This window comes from Temnothorax americanus, unplaced genomic scaffold, assembly GCF_048541705.1.
Source record: "Temnothorax americanus isolate GAGA-0224 unplaced genomic scaffold, ASM4854170v1 Scaffold23, whole genome shotgun sequence".
Classification (NCBI taxonomy): Eukaryota; Metazoa; Arthropoda; class Insecta; order Hymenoptera; family Formicidae; genus Temnothorax; species Temnothorax americanus.
The window spans coordinates 1,038,150-1,059,974 of NW_027509371.1; the positions used below are offsets into that span (position 1 = coordinate 1,038,150).

At 41.8% G+C, this 21,825-nt stretch overlaps 2 protein-coding genes across 7 annotated transcripts in view; one reads left to right on the forward strand and one right to left on the reverse strand.

Annotated features, from left to right (window-relative positions):
- Positions 1 to 21,825, reverse strand: part of LOC143898288 (small ribosomal subunit protein uS3m-like) — a 167,597-nt gene that overhangs the window by 67,722 nt on the left and 78,050 nt on the right. The window contains exon 1 of one of the 4 annotated variants that reach the window (XM_077407654.1): positions 20,534 to 20,659. The exons of 2 other annotated variants lie outside the window; for them this stretch is intronic. In XM_077407654.1, coding sequence (XP_077263780.1) covers positions 20,534 to 20,616 — 83 coding nt within the window. In that variant the 5' untranslated portion in view covers positions 20,617 to 20,659. Of the gene's footprint in view, positions 1 to 20,533; positions 20,660 to 21,825 lie in introns of those variants that run through there. One more of the 4 variants, XM_077407655.1, reaches the window with a different exon arrangement.
- Tsp26a (Tetraspanin 26A) overlaps positions 1 to 21,825 on the forward strand; it is a 122,906-nt gene that overhangs the window by 61,900 nt on the left and 39,181 nt on the right. The window lies entirely within an intron of this gene.

Genomic DNA, 21,825 nt, shown 5'->3' on the forward strand with positions numbered 1-21,825 from the left:
CGGCGCGCGGGCGTTTCGCGCGCGCGGAATGCGGAAGTGCCTGCCCGCGTCATTCCGCTCGGCGTCTCCTTAATGCCGCGCGCCAGTTTCTGAAATATCGCGACCATTAAAACGCGCGATACCCGAAGCAGCTGGCCGTTCTTATTTTGTGAAGGAAATTGTCGCGACATTCACGCTGTCGTCGGAAAACGCGGGGCGGCTAGACAGTTATAATTCGCGCGAATAAAACGTTCGGTCTTACTCGGAAAGATTTTATGCGCAGGTTACATTACTTGCTACAATACTTTTTGAAGCATATGAGGCTTTGCTAATTATGTTTAAATATATTACCGCCTACGAACGATAATTCACTTTATATTTTAAGCATTAATATAAACTATGATTGATCATGACGGATCCGAGTGGCGAAGGCAGCTTCAATGGCTTTCAATTTCGGACAAATAAAAATTTGATGATAGAATTGTGACGATGAGATGCCGCACTCGTGACATTGATATTGACGTGACGTTGACACGACACGCGTAGCGTGAATTGACTTTAATACTTTGATGTGAACTGCCAATGCCATATGAAGTCCATGATAGCTATAGCTTTCTCTTGGAAACTTCAATGTACAGAATACAAAAAAAAATACTTATATAAATTAAAATTCAATTTCGAATTATTTTCTTTAAGCTGTATCTATTAATTCAGATCCCCTCTTTTATCGAAGACCTACTTTTGTGTGTTTGTTCTTTCCAAAATGCTATTATATGTATTAATTAAATCCGATACATCTTGGAAATAAATGTAAGATGTATCGTGATAATAATGATCGGTTATTTGAAATTCAATTTTCAATTCCCGCTCAACTGCATATCATTTACTCTGTATTATCGCTCGAATCCGCATGCAACATCGACAAATTTAACGTCCTCCTAACGTAATTTGCTGGAAGTGATCTCGGCAAACTCGTCGCACCCGAAAACGATCTTTCGAAAGTTTCGCGAGATGTTCTACGCCGGGACGCGTATATTGCGCGAGATATTTCCTACGGATGTCTGCTACGTCTTGATTAATGCTCGCGCCTTAACCCTTTATTACAAGCCTGTCAGCTGAAACCGGCGAAGGGGAGAAAGAGAGAGAGAGAGAGAGAGAGAGAGAGAGAGAGAGAGAGCGAAAGCGGCAATGCAACGGGATCAAAACTACTCCCGACCGTCGGAAGCAACGATGACGAATGCTTTTCCTGGCGCGGACTCCCGTGCCAGAGAGAACAGAAGGTGCCGCGATTCTTTCTCGTTTCGCTTTCAAGGACCGCCCGGTATCTATACGTGACGACGGAACTTCGACATTCTCGAAATGACCCTTGGGAAATTAACGAGTCGCGCGAATTCAATGTCAATTTACGCCGAGAAAGTGTCATCTCTGCGCGCGTCGCGCGATGAGAGAATTCTTCCGCGAATCGAATCATTTCTGGAAGAAAATTGGAGACCTATTCCGAGGAATTCTAGTCTCTGAAGACTTGTTCTGGAAAAGAAAAAATTTCTCATCCAATTTCAGCAATTGACTTCGTCAAATGGTCTCGATGTATCTTTGAAAATAGCAAATTTTGATATACACACTCTCCCGCACGCATCTAGATAAATGGATGGCTCCGTTAGTGCAAGTAGTGGAATAATTACGAGATTAATGCCTTAGGAAGAGAATGCAGGTAAAAGATTAAAAACTCTTTTCCAACTTTCATCCTAGAATACACACGCGCACGCACAACACACACACACACACACACACACGCGCGCGCGCGCGCGCGCGCAAGAAAGAATTAAAAGTTGCGGGGCGGTATGCAAGAGTGGGATTTCCAGTAGGAGTTTAATAGTGTTTTGCCCTCGCATGTATATTTACGCGAACGAAGATACCTACTACGGCTCTTTTTTCCCTCTTAATCACTCGCGAGAAACACAAGTGAGACGATCAAGGGCATAACAAACGAAAAAAGTCACAAGATAGGAACCAAAAAAAAGAGGAGAAAAAAGAAGACTCATTCGATCGTCATTACGCGTCACTCGTCAACTCGTTCGACGTAAAAATTCTGGAACGGAAACAGCATGAAAAAAACGGTAATTAGCGCACGTCACTTACGCGAACAGTACGTTCGCCCGTGAGAGCCGGTACCTTTATTTTCCCGTTTCGGCCTTGGAAGCGTAGCTTCGTGTCAGAAGGTAGAATTAATGTTGGAAAATGAGGTATTACCTTGGTAATAAGGCCGGGTCTACCCGGCCCAGTCGTAAATCGATTCCGCGATAGCGTGCGATAACCCGCGCGGCGCGGCGCGGCGCGGCGCCCGCAATTTTAGCCCTCTACGCCCCGAGGAATTTATCCTCCTCGGGGATAATACCGGGGCGCATCGTTTTAATGAAGAGCCACGAGCACTGCCGGCCTCGAACTCCATTTTTTCCGCCGACCGAGAAACCGATGCTAATAGCCACAGCTATTCCACGCCGAACGAAGCCGCGGACTCCCGCGAACTAATTAGTGGCCGACTTCGGAATAAGCCCCGATGAAATTTTCCGAACGACGATCTTCCCCAAAGATCGGATAAAGTTACTCGTTTAGACTCGAAGAGAATAGGTTGCAAATGATTAAACGGCGTTTCCATTAGTGTCGCGGCTTCTCCCTCCCCCCCTGCCCACGAGACGTTTTCTCGAATGAAAATGGAACCGTTGCAAAGAAAATTCATAATAAACCGGGCGCAGCATTTTCTCTCTCTTTCGCCGATCGATAAGGCACTACCACCACGCCGAAATTTAATCCCAACAATCCCTCTCTCTCTCTCTCTCTCTCTCTCTCTCTCTCTCTCTCTCTCTCTCTCTCTCTCTCTCTTTCTCTTTCTTTCGCTTTCTCTCTCTCACGTACCATCGCGACGAAAAGGCGAATCGCCTTGCTCTCGCAGCAGACTTTTATGAAGACACGTCTTACGGGTTTCCTATTCCCCGCCTTTCTCGCACCAGCATTTTTCACCAGCGAGTCGGCCGCTTCGCACCAAAGGTCGGATGCGACGTACGTCACGGGAAATTTTCACCCATGCAATTCCTGCAGCTCGTAAATTCCCCGTCCGCTTCACTTTGCTCCGCGGAGACGCGGTTAAGGTAGAATGCACGTGTGAGTGCACAAAAGTATTAAGTATTAACGAACCTGGCACTTGCCTCTCCATCGAGTGGAGATCGTCGGAAACCGCCGCCGCCGCCGCCGACCGCCTAATCGCGCTGTGCTTTTCGCATTAAATGTGGTTAGACGAAATTTCGCTAGAAACAATAATTACGTTGTGTTGTTGTTTTAAGCACGAAAATGAGTTGAATAAGACGCTGAGAGTATACAAGAGCTAAGTGAACATTTTGAAAAATATTTCGTCGCTAACAACTGACGACCATATAGCAAATGTTTCAATTTATAAACTTCATTTCGCTCTCTGACTAATATATTTTCGGTAAATGCATCGTTTGACGCCTCGAATGCAGCACTCGAATTAATGTAGCAAGGTTGGTGGAGCGAAACAATTTTGCTCCTATATATCTTTCGCCAAAAGCGTTTGCGCTTTACTTTTAAACCCATTATGCAGACATCGCTGAATCGAGTTACACAAAACTCAGACCCAATACAAATTAAATTCGACGTACTTATATAACGAAGCGAATTTCACCGACAAGGATTTGTGTAACGATACAATGCGACGATTCCGAGAGAGCGAACTGCACTATTTCCACATCATTGAGTCCCGCGATTGTCTCTTGCTCGCTATACACAACGATATTTTAAGACAGCTGAAATTGCTCTTGCCGAGGCAGCTGCCGTTGTACCCGTGGCACGCGAACAGCAGTTATCGGAGCCGAGATTCCCGAAACTCCTCCTGTCGGCATTTCGGCCTCATAAGCGAAATACTTTGCCATGCGTTTGAACTTCTCGCTTTCGCCTCTCGATCTGAACGAGGCATGTGCGATCCGACATCCGTAAGACATTTCTGGTTTAATAGATAGAGCTGGGAAATTATGTAAGACTGTCAAGATTGTCACCGAATAAACGCAACGATAAAAGTAAGTCGCGCGCCGGCTTCGATTGTACCTGCTGCGTCTCGATTTAGCGCGCGCGACCGGGCCACGACGATTAATTTGCCGTCCGAGTTTGTGAGATGCAATATTTAGATCGAATACGCCTGTATTCCCGATGTAGCGTTGCCGGAAAGCGAGATTACTTTATAAAGCCCGGCTGATATGTCGATATTCTTGCGAAACGTACCATCTTCCCTCCCATCTCGCCTCGCCTGTAATATTCGAATGAGAATCCACATACGATATCGGAGAGATGAGCAGCTTCATGCAAAATATCGAAACGGGAGAAGAAGCCCTTCGTGAAAATTGGCTCAGTCGATTCCCATCTCCGCTAATTGACGTTCGGTAATGAGAGATTCTCTAACCGCACGATGCTGCTCGTGATTTCTCATGCGTTCCGACAAACGGAAAGTGAATTCCTTCGCAAATCGGTCTGAGCGTGTAAATCTTTATCCCGACGCGACGTTTCCATGTTGTTCGATCGCGCAGCTTCGGCTCCACGGTTCTGCTTACAAGTACGTAGCAGATGTTTGCCGGCGCCGAGACAGCCAATATACGGCGCTTTCGCGTGCTCTTCTCGTACACTTGTAGTTACGTTCATAAACGAAATACGCCTTCTGTATGGGCGAGTCCCGTATTTAATCTCCAAATACGCACGCGCGCGCGTCGTTTAATTCCCGAAAGCCTGCGGAGACAGAAAGAGACTTCAATTTCCGTAATATCGTGGAGGAGCGGCGGCTTCAAATCTCAAATCCTACATAAAATGAAAGCATAAGGTCTACTTGAATGAAACAGACGAGTTCGAGAGAAAGAGCTAGATGGCGATTCATTGTTGGTTACGCAACAGTGGAGATAATAACGTTCTCAAAGCAGATGAGAATTCTACGTGATTCGAGAACGTGGATTCATTCAAAAATTCATGAACACCCCTGTGCGACGCATTCGACGACCCGGGCGCATCGTAGATCCTACAGCTTGAACTCGCCTCGTGTACTCGTCTCTTCAAAGACTGGTAATCGATTTTCTCGAGCGGCATTCGACTCGAACTACCACGAAACAACGGCATTGACGACAGCCGAGGAGAGAGGAGAAGGGGAGGGGGAGAGAGGGAGAGATATAGAAGAAGGGAGCAACAAAGAGAGCAGAAAGGAGAGAAGGACCGAGACGAAGGACGAAGGGATAATCGAAGGCGAGTAAAAGGGCGCAGCTTCCATTTGTCATTCCGCTGATGGCATGTCTGGAGAAAATCGCGAAATAGGTCCGAACCGATCGTGTTTGAATTCCCCGCGGGACTCTCGTCTTGAAAAGCTCAGCGCTTTCGAGCGCCTACCCTCCCCTTGCTTCTCGTTGTAAAAGTTGGCCTGCCATTTTTTTTATCCTGGCGCATTCGCCTCTCGAGAGTATTCACCCTCAATGTCCTAAACGATACTTCTCTCCATTTCTTTCCCTCCCTGCTGCGACAGAATAGCTTCCGTCCATCGAAGGACAACGTCCGATCTTTGAGACTAAACTCTAAGATCGAAACGTAATAGAACGTGAAAGAAATATATATATAAGAGAAAAAGCAATTATTGCGATACAACAATAACTACCGAAAAGTAATTGGATTGATCATACGTGTACAAATTTCATCGTCATGGCTCGCCCGAATTGAAGCAATTACATGATTGACATGATAAGAAACTCATTCAATTATCTCTGTACTACGCCAACTATTTCCGATGTAACGTAACTAAATGGGAAAGCAGAAATCCGTAGCAAACGATTGTGTTCTTTAAAGAGTTGATTGCGTTTCTCGCGATGCCCAGCGGCAGTTTCCGACGTTGCTCGTACGTGTCTTCCGCAGTCTTCCGCTTTCGGTTTCTCTATGTCTCCTGCTCCTAATCCTCCCGCACTGAAATCGCACGTTACGTAATTTCATTGGTTTTTTCTTTCTTTTTTTTTTTTTTTGAACGCAGTCCGAAGAAGCCACATCCCGATCGATGAACAAAAAATGTATATAAATAATAATTAAATAAGCGCACCACACATCAAAATGAGACATTTATTTCTTAAAAAGTAACGACATTCAAGTGTCAAAGTGGGCAAAAACAAATTTCATTGACATTATTCTTTATATCGAGAAAATATAAAAATAGTTCATTTATCGATTCGTTCTAAACTATCTGAATTCGACACCTTAGTTCCCAATTTCAGTTTCTCTGCAACCCTACCGGCAAGATCGCTTACACTGAAAAAATATTGTTCGTAGTATCAATGAATGAAGCTCATTGACTTGAAATTCATTGGATACAATAAACTTTTTTAGTTGATAATATATAATATGACATTGAATACTTATCATTAACAAATAATTGGATTCATTAATATAACAAATCACTGTTTATTAATATACTGTACTCAAGTGTATCATAACTTAATGTATAACATTTAATTAAACCAATGAAAAAGTTAATTCTCTTCCAATAAACGTGTTCAGTGGAATCAAAAAACTCATTCATTAAATGTGTACCATAAAATTTTTCGTAGAAAGTGATAAAATACATTCATCATATTAACGTATTATTTTATAAATTAATAAAGTGTACATTGGCTCAATAACCGAATTCATTGAACCAATGCAATGTATCGAAATATCAAAGAAAATCGTATGCATGATTCAATTACATTATTCATTGACTCAATAAAGTTTTCCGTTATTATAATAAATCCATGGTATTTTTCACTGCACATATTTATTGTTACAATGAATTGTAGTAATAATTTAATATTCAAATTATTCTTTTATAAACCCTAAATCATTATGATAATAAAATAACTCATTGGACCAATTTTAATAAATTTTTTATTACTACAATGAATGCTTTTATCGCAAGTTCGATTAGCCGTAAGCTGTTTAATGAAACTGTAACTTTGATTAAGCGTGCATGCGAGATGTATCACGCGCCACTATGAAACGATGAATTCATTCGCGCGCGTTCTCGTCCTCGAAAGTCGATAGCGGCGCCAATCATGTAGAAGCATTTTTTCTCCAATAAAAGATTCAGAGATTCGCGTTCTACCCGAATATATATGCCACTGCAATTCACTCTCCATAAACTCGGTAGGTTCTCTCTCTCTCTCTCCTGGCGTCTGATCCGCAAGTTAAGTTTTATGGTAACGCACGTGGGGAGGGGGGGAACGAAGTCGCGCCGGAGCGGGCCCACCTCAGTCAAATCGATGAGGGAAATAAAATGAGCAAATGTTCCAAGTGCATTCCCTTTATTGCCCCTTCTATCGGCACTTTCGTAAATCCTTAACCCACCACCCCCGTTCGGCATACTAAAGTCGCTGTCGCCGCCTTTACGGGCTCGCGGCCGGACTTTACCCAAGTGCCAGAAGAGTAATGCTTTCATGCTCAATCTGGGAAATACATTCGATAGAGACGAGGACGGAGAGAAAGGAGCGGAACGGTCGTAAGCCCGTGTCTGAACTGATGCTATACCGTTAATGCTATTTGTCGTATAACTCGCTAAAAACTGCGAGCTCACATCATAACGGTGCGCGCGTCTTCTTCAGCTTCGTGCTGTTGCTATGGAGCTCTCCGCGCCGAACCCATCCCCGTAGCGTAACCGCGTAACGCCGATAATTAAATCCGAAAATTGACGAGTGTCATATGCGAAAAGTGGAAAAGTTACATGGACGTGCCCCGGTCGTCGGGTAACTACATCGCTCCGCTCTCATTAAGGAAACGACAGCCGCGGAGCTTCCGATCCGATCTCTAAAAAAACAAGGGAAGGAAAAAAAGCGCGGATCGTGCTTTTCTCCTTTCTCGCTCGGAAACAGCCGCGCAGCTGTCGTATAATGCAAAAACTCCAATTCCAGGGAAACTAGGTCAGATTTTTCGGGCGTGCGTGTCGTTGAAAACCGCGGCAAGTTGAAAATAAGCGAGTTCGTCGTACCGCGGCAAGCATTTCTACACGATATATATATTTGTCGCGCTCTCGCAATCGAATCACGCTCGCGATGCCGTAATTGTTTATATCGCATTCGCGAAGCCCGGCGAACCGAGTTCGTCTTATAATGTCGTTGCGTCAAAACGAATAAACGTTGTTATAAATAGAGACCGGATCACACAGTGCCGTTTTCCCCATTCCCAAGCGCGTGCTAGCAGCCGTGAGAAGAAGTATCCTCTACACCGTGCGCGAGCGGTGTAACACTGTACCAAATATATATATTTATTTATTTATATAATTATTCTCACGCGCGGCGCTCGGCCGCTATAGCACGCGCTTGGAGTGGGAAAGACGGCACCGCAATACGGTCTCTAGTTATAAATTACAAGTTATAAAAACAAAGGCTATACGTAAATCCACGAATAATCAACATTGAAAAATCACGGTGGGACTTTCAAGTGTGCCGATCGCTCGAATAAAAACTGATCGCGTCGGAAAACGTTTATAATTTCAAAAGAATCGCCCATAGAGAATGTAAATTGAAATTAACGGATACGGCATAATTAAACGGGAACGATTTTTGTCGCGAGGCGGGCGATTCAGAGCGGGTTCGTGCCGAGTTTATACTCGGTATCCGTGACATTAAGGATAGTTAGTAACGCGCGCGCAAACTTTATTCAAACGAGGTTTGTTACATTTTCGAAGGCGCTCGCTTAATCACAACGGAATTACGTAAAGAGGATGAAACTCTTAGGGTAAGAACTGCGACAGCTGCGCGAATAACTTCCGTCAGCCGGGCCTGTTGCACGCCTCGCACCCTCACCGGGATGGCAGAAAAAAGGGTCGATACCCCTCTGTCGACAAGGTGATAGAAATTTCAGAGGCGCTCGACCGTAACTCGATATTTCTTATCATGGTTGCGAGCTTCATCTTAAATAATCCATCGCGTTGATAAAGTCGGTTTGTATTGCCCGAGCCAGAATGGACATCTATAAAACTAGAAGTCAGTCGTATACACGTTAGTAATGACAATTAATTAATATCTATTATCAAATTTTACATATGAGAATGACAGTAACAGTTGCTAAAATGCGCTAATGCGTTTACCAAAACAGAAGTGTTATATTAATGTTGTTTAATATGTATAACTATTATATATAATATTGTATGTATAATATATTTATTATATAATTTTATAAACGTAACATTTATATCATTATTAATTATTATATTACAGATTAAATAGTATATATTAATAAAAAATGTAATTACCATATACATGTTTGAGTTATCCTAATTATCTTGGTACACCGATATATATGTATAGGTAAGATGCTAAAGACAATCTCGTATTGATCACCGTACAGGATTCACCGAACAGGTTCTCGCACTTTTCTCTATCCCTCTCTTCCGTAATTACCTCATATATAAACCGCGTGCTCTATATAAAACATGTATCCGCCGGCCGCATCCCAATTTTTTATTCAAAGCACTTTGCGACTTTGCCGCTCCTGAAAACTTCCCCCGGCACGTACCACGTTCCACGTTCGCGACGGCGAAAGTTAGCCTTCCGTTTGGGCTCTCACTTAAAACTTATAAATGCAATCCGGTCATGATATTTGCCCGTCGATGACTTTTCCACTGGCGCCCCTCTTCGGTATCTGAAGATTATTGACCCGACCGCGCGCGCGCCGGCGGTGGGATGTATTCCAAGTCTTTCTAACTTTTCCTCTGGAAATTCTATTTCCTCCAAAAATGATTTCACTTCTCCCCCCTCGTCTCTCTCGTCTTTCGGTCGAATCGCGGAGAGCGATGGCGAACGGGGAAAACGCTTTAAACCACCCAGAGATTTCTTCCGGTGAAAAATCTCCGGATTTTTAATTCAACCTACGACCCAGAGAGTTGCATCGGTAAAGCTATATGCACGTGACTCTTCTAGCTGGCGGAAGGTAGTTTTTCAAAACGCCATCCAGGTTTCTTTCCTATTTATATCTTAGTAAAATACAATTACTGTTTATTTCATGAAAAAGAGTAATTTTAGAATTATTCTTCGACAAAATATATGTGCCTATAGTGCCTATATTTCATGCGTTCAAAATTTATTTAAAAATATTTTAATGCGGCCGCATTTTGTGTGATGCGCATTTCTGAAAAAGAACTTCTTTATATCTCTAAAAACCGGTATAAAAATTTAAAACTAATTTTCTCGCAGAGGTAAGTGATTCATGTTATCTCGATTTTTGCGCGTGTTGAGAGAGACACACATTTTCACCGTCATTTGCATCGTATTATTTTGAATACGAGTGGACGGTATTAATCGATCTCTTTTCAACGTTTGCCTGAAACTAACTGCAGTATAGCGTCTCGCGGCGAGTGCGGTGTTTGTTTATTGGCAGTTCGCGAAATTCATCGGGCTTTTAGGTCGCGTTTACACACGAAAACTGGGCACAAAGTTCAGTAACGGGCACGTGCGAAGGAATCGATGTCGCTGCATTCGTATGCATGCGCCGTTAGCGAACTGCATCCCGGTGATGTGTGTTTACACGCTGTTATAAAGCACGACCGGCGAGATACCTGAGACGGGGCGCACTCATTCGAATTCGCGAGAATTGCATCGTAGGGTAAGTTTGATATCGAAGGTTTGCACAAGAATGTTTGAATGTTTTTCGGCATGGGCTACGATTTTTTATATAATATTCTCTTTCGATGGCTTCGATTTCCTGTAGCTACATATAAGTAGAATAAAACCATTAAGACATTGTCTTACACACTCAAAAAACAACTATTTTAATAAACCGCCAATTTCTTTACTATTCCTACAAAATACTATAAATATAACCGCGCATCAAGAAAACACAATCGCTTTGATATACGCATAAGTGACTACACGAATTGATTATCTTGTAAGTGACTCTTTTCTTTTCATCGTGCGTTCCATCGAATTCGCGATCGGTTTCATTCAGCGTTCAGACGCAGTATGTATACGCGAAGTTTATACGTGAGGGGAACGAATATCTTCAATTTTCTTACGGCTGGATAACATTCGCTTCACGGCGTGCAGCGATAAAATAAAAATTGGCTTAGCGCGCGGGAGTAACGACGGACTTCCGCGTGTAGCCATCGTCGGTCGCATTTATCAGTCGGCTATTTCATTTCGGTAAACACGCGCGCCGCATCCGTAATCCTTTAAAGTAATATCGCGGTACATCCTACATCCGCGTTACATCGGATTTGCTGAAATTGATTTACAACGCCCCGGATGCACGTATACGTCGCGGTCGGCGCAACTGTTTACGCCGCGGCGCCGAGTCGCTTAGTAAAAGTTGATATACACATGCACTGCACACGTAAAAGATTTCTGACAATGACATATATGCGATGTGGAAGCGAATCGTTACACATCACGCGGCAAGATAAGATATATATGCGAAATATCTCCCGAAACGTTAATTTCTCGTAAAAAAAAAGCAAACGAGAATGAAAGCTTTATCCCAGGTAGCTCATATTAGTTTTATATACGTTTTTTTGAACGTATACATAGTTTCATAACCGTAAAGAACCATTAAGAAACGTATTTTTTACGTTTCTACAGTTAACAAAAATACCTATTTGTTAAATTTTTCCTTTCAAAATTATAATTTGCTTTATCTATATATGTATATATAATAGCTTTAATAGCCTTTTTTGAAATATTTAAATTTATGTTGCACTAATTATTGCACAAAATAAATCATTTTATCCATGCACATATATCCACTTATTTACTTAAATTAATTTTGTCCTACCGGTCTTAATCTATTTGTCATCGGACAAATCTGAACTTAAAAAAAACTTCCAACAGTTGCAAAATAAACGTTCTGCTGAACGTGGCCATTGAAAGAACATTTATACGTGTGTTCCGTTTTGTAGAATCCTTCCTGAACTGGTGAACATCAGTAATGCAATTAAGTTAGAGTGAGACAAGTATATTTTGCTTCACTTTAACTTATTGCACGAATGTGCACCAGTTCAGGAATTTTTTCGAAAAAGAATATACGTCATAGATGGTATATGTATAAAGCTTCTAGAACATTCTCACGCATGTCTCAAAGACGTCATAAACACGTTCAAAAAACGTGAAAAATGAGAATTTTAAATGTCTTTATCATTAAAACAAAACGTTTCTATAATGGTTTTTTAAACGTTATTTTATCGGAAAAGAAACGGTCCATCGCGCGAACGTTTTTCGAATGGACATTTTTACTCATGAATAACGTTTCTAGAAATCGGTTAAAACGTTTCGGAAAAACGCTTATAAAACATTTCTGAAACTTGTATGTGCTACCTGGATATACAACAGCGGATAGGTATATTTTTTTAGTTGTGAGTTGTAAAATTTTAAAATCGACGCATTTGGATATTAGAATATTGTATTTTTTAACATCATTTCTCGTGCATATATGTGCATACACGCAACAGACCAGGAAAATGTATTCCACAATGACAGTTCGATTGCCGCCGCGTATTATACGTGACGTATATATTTCCGCTACGATTTTTATCATACAGAGAGAGTCCGACGTGTTGTTCATTGGCACGTACGCGCGTAATCCGGAATATATTCCGGTCTTGGATGCTCTCCATCCGGTTCGCTTCTTCAATGAGAGAGAAAAGAGTGAGAATAAAAAAAGAGGAATATTGACAGAGAGAGAGAGAGAGAGAGAGAGAGAGAGAGAGAGAGAGAGAGAGAGAGAGAGAGAAAGAGAGAGAGAGATACATGACGAGCAGAAAAAAATGGAAATTTATTGAAACGGTTGTCCAAAGCGGCGGTTTCGCTCACTCGTCGACAACTCGTATGCTTTTCGGCTTACGTAAAATTGAATTCACCGGAAAATTTTACACCGACCATGCTATTGCATTTCCAGTTTCCAGTGTTTTCCAGTTTTTAAACTACGAGAGAGAGAGAGAGAGAGAGAGAGAAAGAGAGAGAGAGAGAGAGAGAGATATAAATAGATCGCTATATTTATTATGCGCTCCAGGATAAATCCTCTTAAGCGCAAGAGAGAGAGAGAGAGGGGGGGGAGAGAAAGAGAGAGAGAGAGAGAGAGAGAGAGAGAGAGAGGGAGGGAGAGAGAGAGAGAGAGAGAGAGAGAGAGAGAGAGAGAGAGAGAGAGAGAGAGAGAGAGAGAGAGAGAGAGAGAGAGAGAGAGAGAGAGAGAGAGAGAGAGAGAGAGAGAAAGAGAAATTTACTCGACTTTATATATATATCGCGCATAATTTTTTTGGTTCTTTTTTTTGCCATCCGTCTTTGATCGACTTCCATCTTACGAAGATGATATTCCGCAGGATCCATCGGTTTATGATGATCTGATAGCGACTGAGGGACCCTCTCGTATGATGATACGAGCTTCGAGCTTCATTCCCCGTTCTCATCCGCGAACCTGTCGCATTTCCGAGCCGACGACGCGACAAGAATTTGACAGTCACATCGAGCATATTGCACGTTTCCGGGTCGCACGCATTATTAGAATATGGATCAGATTATCTGGTATATGTAACACGCTTGTGAATATCGAAGCAGACAGCGTGAAAATTCTGAGCGCAAATAAAATTCTATAACGAAAATACCGAATAAATTTAAAACCTATTAATCTCAATATATCAACGCTTCAATAAAAAATTGCTGCTACAAACTATAAATATTGATATTTAATTGTGTCTCTTGTATGTATAATACTTACATATACTCCGCTCTATTTGCACACGCATTGTCCCAAATATTCTGGGACACCCCGTATTTGTAATGATTACTACTTCTACATTAATACATGTTAATAATGTGTTGCACTTACTTGTAATAATTTGGTTAATGTTAACAAATTTTGTTAATGTTAACAAATTTGATTAACATTAACTAAATATTTTGTCATAATCATCACTAAACCCTTTATTTGAAGCTATTTCACCAAGCCTTGGTTATTATAACCAAAACCTATTTTCAGTGTACTTATCAAATTCTGTATATTTCTGTGTAAGTTTATTATTAATGCCAATGAAAGAATTATATGTATACAAATAGATTCTCGTAAAGAAATCTATTATAGTAATTAATTACATACAAGCAATTATCCCATTCTCGAAAGTCATTGCATGCAGATACGTTCCCAAAATTCAAAAATATTCGGAGATATGACAATTATTTGATTAGTATTCACGATAGAAAATGCATCGAAATTTACGTAGTATAAATTTACGTAACCCTGGCAGCACTGCATGGCAATGTAAATTTTCAACGAAACATCGGCGGAAATATTGGCTTCAACGCAATAATAAAAACTATACTTTTGATAGTTCATGTTTTATTAATGGTCGTCGCTGTAATTAGCCTTATTATACGACAAAATTCCCGTTATTGCGCTGCGATTTTCCGCTTTAAATATGCCAGCGACACGATCGGTTAATCGGCTAATAATAATTCGACAAAATTGTTGACCCACGCGTGCAAACACGCGACCCACATTCTGACGTTCCGAGGTACTCCAATGCATTTTGATAAATTCCAGTTACTGCTTCTGATTGACAATCAAATTTGATGCAATAAACTATATATGATAGCACAACTCCCGTAGAGCTGTAATCTCGGTTAAATAAATTATCCCACTCTGTTTATATCGGTCACCAGTGCCAAAAACAGTTTGCATCGCAATGGAAATTAACGATTAACAATTCTACGATGGCGAATCGATTTTATAATACAAGGTGCGCCGCGCCATTTCAAAATCGCGTGGGCATAAACGCGCCCACGGGGCATCTGACAAAGGGCGAACGGCGCAAAGCTTTATCCCGATAAGCCCGATTGCATCCGGAGAATGTCGCGGAGACGCGGTATCATGATTAATCTCTTTCCGACATCTCTTTTGCGCGTTTCCGACCACGCTCGCACCCATTCGACAAACGCTGCATTTTGGTATTTCGGGAAAATTTATTCGGAATTTCCGCTCGCCGCGCCGCATCGCTGGAAGGTCTGATGATCGACGAACCCGCACGCAAGTACTGTTGGAATTGGATAAGCGGAGTGCGTCGAATAGATTGAAATGCTTAACCGCGGTTGGGCGGAACATCAAAGCTTTACAGCTTTGTTTCCGCGGCTACCTCCCCGCCGCGGTAGCGAAAGAGAGACAGAAAAAGGCAGCGAGGGGGTGAGAAAATATAGAGGAAAGGGAACGCATATCTAACCGTACGCGCGAGGAAGAAGATGGAGCGATACTACACCGTCGCGTCGGAGAAAGGACTGCGGCAGGATATACGATACGATCGAGAGAAAGAGGCAGAGAGAGAGAGAGAAAGTGGGAGAGAAAGGAAGAGGAAGATAAGAGAGAGCGCCGCATCGCCGAATACGAATCGATTTGAATCGTCGAGCCAGCTTCTACAGACGTCCGTTTTGCCCTGTCTATATTGCGTTCGCAAGAACGACGGAAACATCCCGAAGAAATTCTCACATCGAATGCACTACGACACCTATTGTTAGTTGTACGTCCACATAGTTTCGAGGGAATGCGAGCAATCTCTTGAAACTGATTAAAAGTTCTCGCGTTTTTTTCACCTTTAACACGGCCGTTATTATATTTTACTATATTTTTGTTAATTTGAAAAACAGAGTTCCATTAAAAATTACTAAAACTTAGATATCTGACAAATCTCCTCATTTTTTACAATTCTTATATCGCGATTATAAATCACATGATTAAACAACGCATGCAGCTATTAGATTAATTAACTAAACCAAACGAGTAGTTAAATGTAGTTGAAGTTTGGAGCGCTCTTGGAGCAAAAATTATAAATACATTTATATAAAAAAATAAAATTTTAACAAAAAAATTAGTGTAAAATTAATAAACAAATAACGAAATATTAAAAAGATCGCAGAATAAAATTTTCATAAAAATAGTGATTCATATGTCTTGTGATAAAATATATAAGTGCGAGAACAATCTTCAAGATCCTGTCTGTAAGAATGAAACAGTTCGTTTAAGGTGGTCCTTTCGTGAGAACAAGTATTAGATAAGTACCTAAATTTGATATATGTTAAATATATTACAGTAATAAGGGACATGTGTACGAAAAATCAAGTGAGGTTACCGACACTTTACAAGAAATAAGTCATTCTAAATGTGCGTTCGCGGAGCGTGCCATTGTCATTCTATCCTTGTTTACATCTAATGAACGAGAAAGATAGAATGATGCAAATCGCCACAGCCGAGGTTCTCAACGAATAATACATGTACTTAGCGATCAGATGAATACATTATTCATGTCTTAAAATATTCCCTGAAGTTTCCGGATTTCGTACATACCTTGAAAATAAGGGCTTGCCGAATGTTTTGCTCTGATATATGGGGTTAAATAAGTAGTGGATCCACGCGCATATTGTTTTACTCGTACTGTCATGCCTGACCTAACATAAATCGAGTCCAACCGCACTACTATTGTAATATTTTTTTAATTAGTAAATAATTAAATACGATTAAATCGTGCGTGTAAAATCATGTTATATTATTATAATTATTGGGATGTTGTGTGTAATGTTTGTCACTGTTTGTTTTCAATTACCTCATGACGGACTGTTACTTGACTATAACTGGGTCCGCGAAAGGACCACCTTAACAGTCGCAGTACGCGCAGATACTTCGGATTAAATAGAGCACTTCTGGATCTCGACTGTTAACAAACTATTTTATTCTTATAGTCAGGAATCTTAGAGATTATTCTCTCTCTCTCTCTCTCTCTCTCTCTCTCTCTCTCTCTCTCTCTCTCTCTCTCTCTCGCACTTGTATATTTTACCACAAAACACACCAATCACCGTTTTCTTAAAAATGTTATTCTGCAATCTCTCATCTTTTGTTATTTGTTTATTAATTTTTTCTATTATAATTGTATTTTTATAAATATTTTTCTTTATATAATCCTTTTTAATCAAGGCATATTTTTAATTTTTGCTCCAAGCTTCAAGTACATAGGTAATTTTAATTATAATCCGCATGTTACTCACGCGCGCGACACAAGCATTCTTTTTTCTTATTTTAATGCAACGGCGATTCGTCGTGTTGACTGCCGACGTGTACGCCAAAATCCATGTAGCACGTCTCGTAACTTAAAACATTATATTTTTGTTTATACTGCGCTAAGAGAAAAAATGTGAAACTCGTAGCTACAATTACGATACGCTGCGCGTTCGTGCGGGCATCAAATTTTTCAACAAATTTCAGGTCGCCTAATATTACGGTGGATTACTTAGTCGCGGAACTCGCGGAAAATTCGCAAAAGCACGCGCACGTTGAAATGTCAAGCTCCGCAAACTTTGTCGTTTTTTATTTTATTTTGTTAGATTCGTTTAGAACGCGCATTCCGAAATGCCGGAGATACAAGAAGGACAAAGCTTCGCGCGCAAAAAAAGATTTCTTCTGGCGCATATTATTAGTTGCTTTCCATTTACACTCAAGTGATCTGAGTCACTCAGTTATGTGAGTATTTTATACTCAGGTAAGAAACGTCATTTTGTATTTACCTGCTTATTTTGGTGACAAAGCTATCGCATATAATAATACAGGTTCATATAGCCTCACTTTTAATGTGAGTCTATTAGATTCATTAAAGCACATGGTCTCAATTGTGGGTAAAAACTCAATTGAATCTCACTTGCCAGCATGCAAAAAGAACGTGCATTCAACTGAGTTATGAGGTCACAAGTAAGAATTATCTGAGTTTTGATGTAAATGGAAAGCAACTATATTAATTCATTTCGCGCGGGAAGCGCGAATTCGCGGTGGTGTAAACTTATGCGAATAAATGAAAAAGTAATGCATGGCACCTCCTTGTTGGATGCGCGAGGGCTGAATTTTGCACGGGCGACGGTATATGCGGCGAAGGAGTGAGTATAATTATACAGTAGCCACTGTGGTCCGTTCTGGAATTTAGTATACATGCACCGCACGAGCGCGTTTCGCAAAAACAGTTTAAAAGCAATTGAAAACGACGAATGTGGGAATATCAACAAAGCGAGAAAAGCCAACGATATTTTATCATTAATAATAAAATTACGCGCGTACGATTACGTTTTGTTAAACGCGAATCAGATTTAACGTCTTGTCGTCGGATTCGGACCGCTTCTCCCTGAAAATGTGTGCGCATTATCGTCAACCGTGCGCATTTATGAGTTACAACACCGATATAAACATTACCAGTTCGAGTCGGCTCGAAGCGAAGCGTCGATAAAGGAGATAAGAGAACAGATCCATTTTGCGCGCGCGCGCTGTTTAATCCGCGAACATTGCAGGGAAATTCTCACGTCGCGTCGGGCGAGCGTCAGTCGGAAAATGGTAATCGGCGTGCGAGTTGGAGCACACTCGGCGTCATAATGACACGCTAGCTGCCGTCCCGCTTCACTCCGTTCTTCTCCCCGTCCTCCCCCCCCCCGGGCTTTTCACTTTGTTTTTATCGAGGAATTGGCACCGAACGAACCGTGCAGACAACTGAGAGGACACTCCAACCGTCCGTCCGTTCTCATTGCCGCGAGTCGTCTCCAAGTTTGTTCGAGTTTAATTGAGCTTGAAAGTTTTCCGACTTGTTGTCCGGATCCACCTTCTCGATACCTCCATCTTTTGCCATCCCTCGTCTTACCCCGTATTACAAACTTCGTCTCGGCGCCCGTCCTGAAAAGTCCGGTCGCCACGTTCTCGCGAATGCAAAAAAAAAATCGCTCGAATCTCTCTCGATTCACGGTGAAATACGAGTGCCGAAATGTTTGACGTTTCAGTTGATACATCCAGATGAACAAATAAATTTATCGATCTCTCTCTCTCTCTCTCTCTCTCTCTCTCTCTCTCTCGGTGTCGTGTTTAAATAAAATTTTATTAACATTTCGCCGCGCGGACGAAAGCTTGTCCGTAAATTCACCATGTATATAGCGATGTGGGCAATTTAGATTAGCAACCGTGGTTGATCTGCGGTTTAAATGTCAGGGCCAACGTTAACGATACATTGCCCGCGTCCATTAATGATGCGGGACGGGGTGTCTGTGGGGAGTGGCGAGCGTGATAAATCAATCGCTCTCGCGGCCAAGTTTGACGGGTACATTACCCGTTGTGTTACACATGTTTTCTCAGCGCGTGGCGATCCGACATACGCCTATTATCGAATTGCGCCGATCGCGGAAATTGGATCGCGATCGTAAAACATGTTAGCTGGCGAATAACTAATAGCCATTTAGCGTCTTGAGAGGAGAGAGAGAGAGAGAGAGAGAGAGAGAGAGAGAGAGAGAGAGAGAGAGAGAGAGAGAGAGAGAGAGAGAGAGAAGGGGGAGGGAAGAAGAGGATGATCATTCCCGAATGCGACGCAACGAGAGAGATATAGCATTAATTGAAACAGTGAGAGCGAAAATAAAACGCAGTCGATCGACCGATGCAAAAACGCTTGAATAATTCAGCACCGAAATGTCACGGACGGATAAGCTTTATCGCTTCGCGCGCACTGGAATAAATTAATTCGGGATCAATTAAAGTCGCGCTGAATTGCGACGCGCGGCGCGCCGCGCCGGGTCGGCCGGTACAATATTTAACGCGAGTTCTGTTTTTCTCGCATATCCGCGATCTCTGCGATCTCGAGCCGGCCATAAATTTTCGGCCAATCACAAACGGTCACTCCTTTTCTCCTTATTTCTATAAAATGCGTAAAACTCTACGCTCTTTTCACAACTAAAAAATTTTCTACTTTTTTTTCAGATTCCTAATTTAATTTTGCACACATAGTATCGCAAACTTCATTTCCCCAAGGAGAGACCCGCCGCGCGACCGCGACGAGTTTTTCGAACTCTGTTACGCGCAATTGCAACTAATGAATTCCGTTGGTTCACCAAGTCAATTGTTCGGGCACACTTTCAAATTCAGACAATGGGTCCGAGCCCAGCGAGAAACTCATTAAACGAATCCATTTATATATATAAGCAATTTGAGTGCGCGAGGAAAATGGCATTCGCGAGCCCCGCGAATCAAACCGCGCGGATAAACCGTATAAATATTATTCATCGTCAACGATAATTACGTTCAATTCACGGCACGCCGTCGAAATTACTTTAACTATGCGATTGTCAAGTAAACTTTGTGATTGCGCACTTCGGCGCGTAACGCGAGAGAGAGAGCGCGCGCGGACGGCTCTTAATTTTCACCGTTTGTCTTACAATATATAAGGTAAAGGTACCAATAACCCGGACGTGTATCTATATCCGGACACCTTTATTATTTATAAGTATAACGCGAATTAAAATCAAAGATAAAAGTATTTTTTCTTGTAGTTTGAAACTTTAATTATAATATCCAAACGTTTATTTTTATAAATTTATATTTTTTTAAAGGTATCCAGACACAGATACGTGTTCAGGTATTGGTACATTTCCTATGCTTAAGTGTCCGGGTATTGGTACCTTTACCTTATACCGTGCATTCCGTACGCGCGATTATTTTATTATTTTACGTCGTCGTTTACCCATAACGACCAGATGTTGTCGATCCGGACATCGTCAAAGGTCTCGCAGTCGATTGTCGTACCCACAACTCGCGAATTTCCATATTTTCATTGCTGCTTGCACCACACACCCGTCAACCGCAACGGCTGTTTTGAAAAAAAAAGAGCGGAAAAAAAGGACATTAAATTTACCCGCCGCTGCCAAACGTCGACAAAACGCACTTTACCGTTAATATCGCTCTATATACTCTATACGTGACACGTGCGTATGCACCGCGAGCAAGCAGCTCGTTCGACTCTCAGTCGAAAGCAGGTGCGCGTAAATTTATCGCCACGGCATCGCCATTAAATCGCCTCGCCATTAAATCGACCGCGAGATATCTCTTTCCGACTATGCTTTGCACTTTGGAGCGCGCAACGCCTATCAGCTATACCCTGCCCTGCACCGATCGGTTTCCCGACGCGAGACACGCAGCTTTCCAGCGGCTTTAAAAACTGAACGAACGAACGCGCGCAGGTGTCACCGTCTCAATTATTTGCGCGCTTTTCCCGTGTCGAGCGATTTACTCTCGTAGAGCCTATCACCGGATCGCCCGCGCCGTTTCGCTTCTTCTCGCGCGATTCTCACTGGGGATAAAAATAGTCGATGCACAATAAAACAAAAAATGACTTCTTCGCTCTGTTGAAATCAGCATATTTTGACATCGGCATTGATGAGCAAATAACGTCATTTAGAATTGCTTTGGACTGTCCTTTTATTGAATTAGACATATCATTAAAGGTATAATATTTGCTCTCTCTCTCTCTCTCTCTCTCTCTCTCTCTCTCTCTCTCTCTCTCTCTCTCTCTCTCTCTCTCTCTCGACTTCTTATTAAACTTAAAGAGTTAGGATTTTCTGACCCAGTCCTTATATGGATTTATTCATATTTAACAGGCCGTTCTCAGGCGGTGGTTGATGATGCGGAGGGTCTCTCGTCTTGGCTTTTTACGTTGTGTGGAGTGCCGCAGGGCTCTGTTTTGGGACCGCTTTTGTTTTCCTTGTTCATAAATGATATTGGCAGAGTATTGTTATATTCTGAGCACATGATATTCGCAGATGATGTACAGATATATCGAGCGTGTCCATGCACCCTCTGATATTCTTCACAATCTCAACTTGATTGATCTTTAAGGATGCAAACGCTATCTTTGATTATGCCTCAGTAAATGGTTTGAAACTGAATTCTGCTAAATCCAAGGTAATTATATTCGGCAGCAATAGAAACATCAACAATATTGATCTTAACCTTTTATCGCCTATCATAGTTAACAAC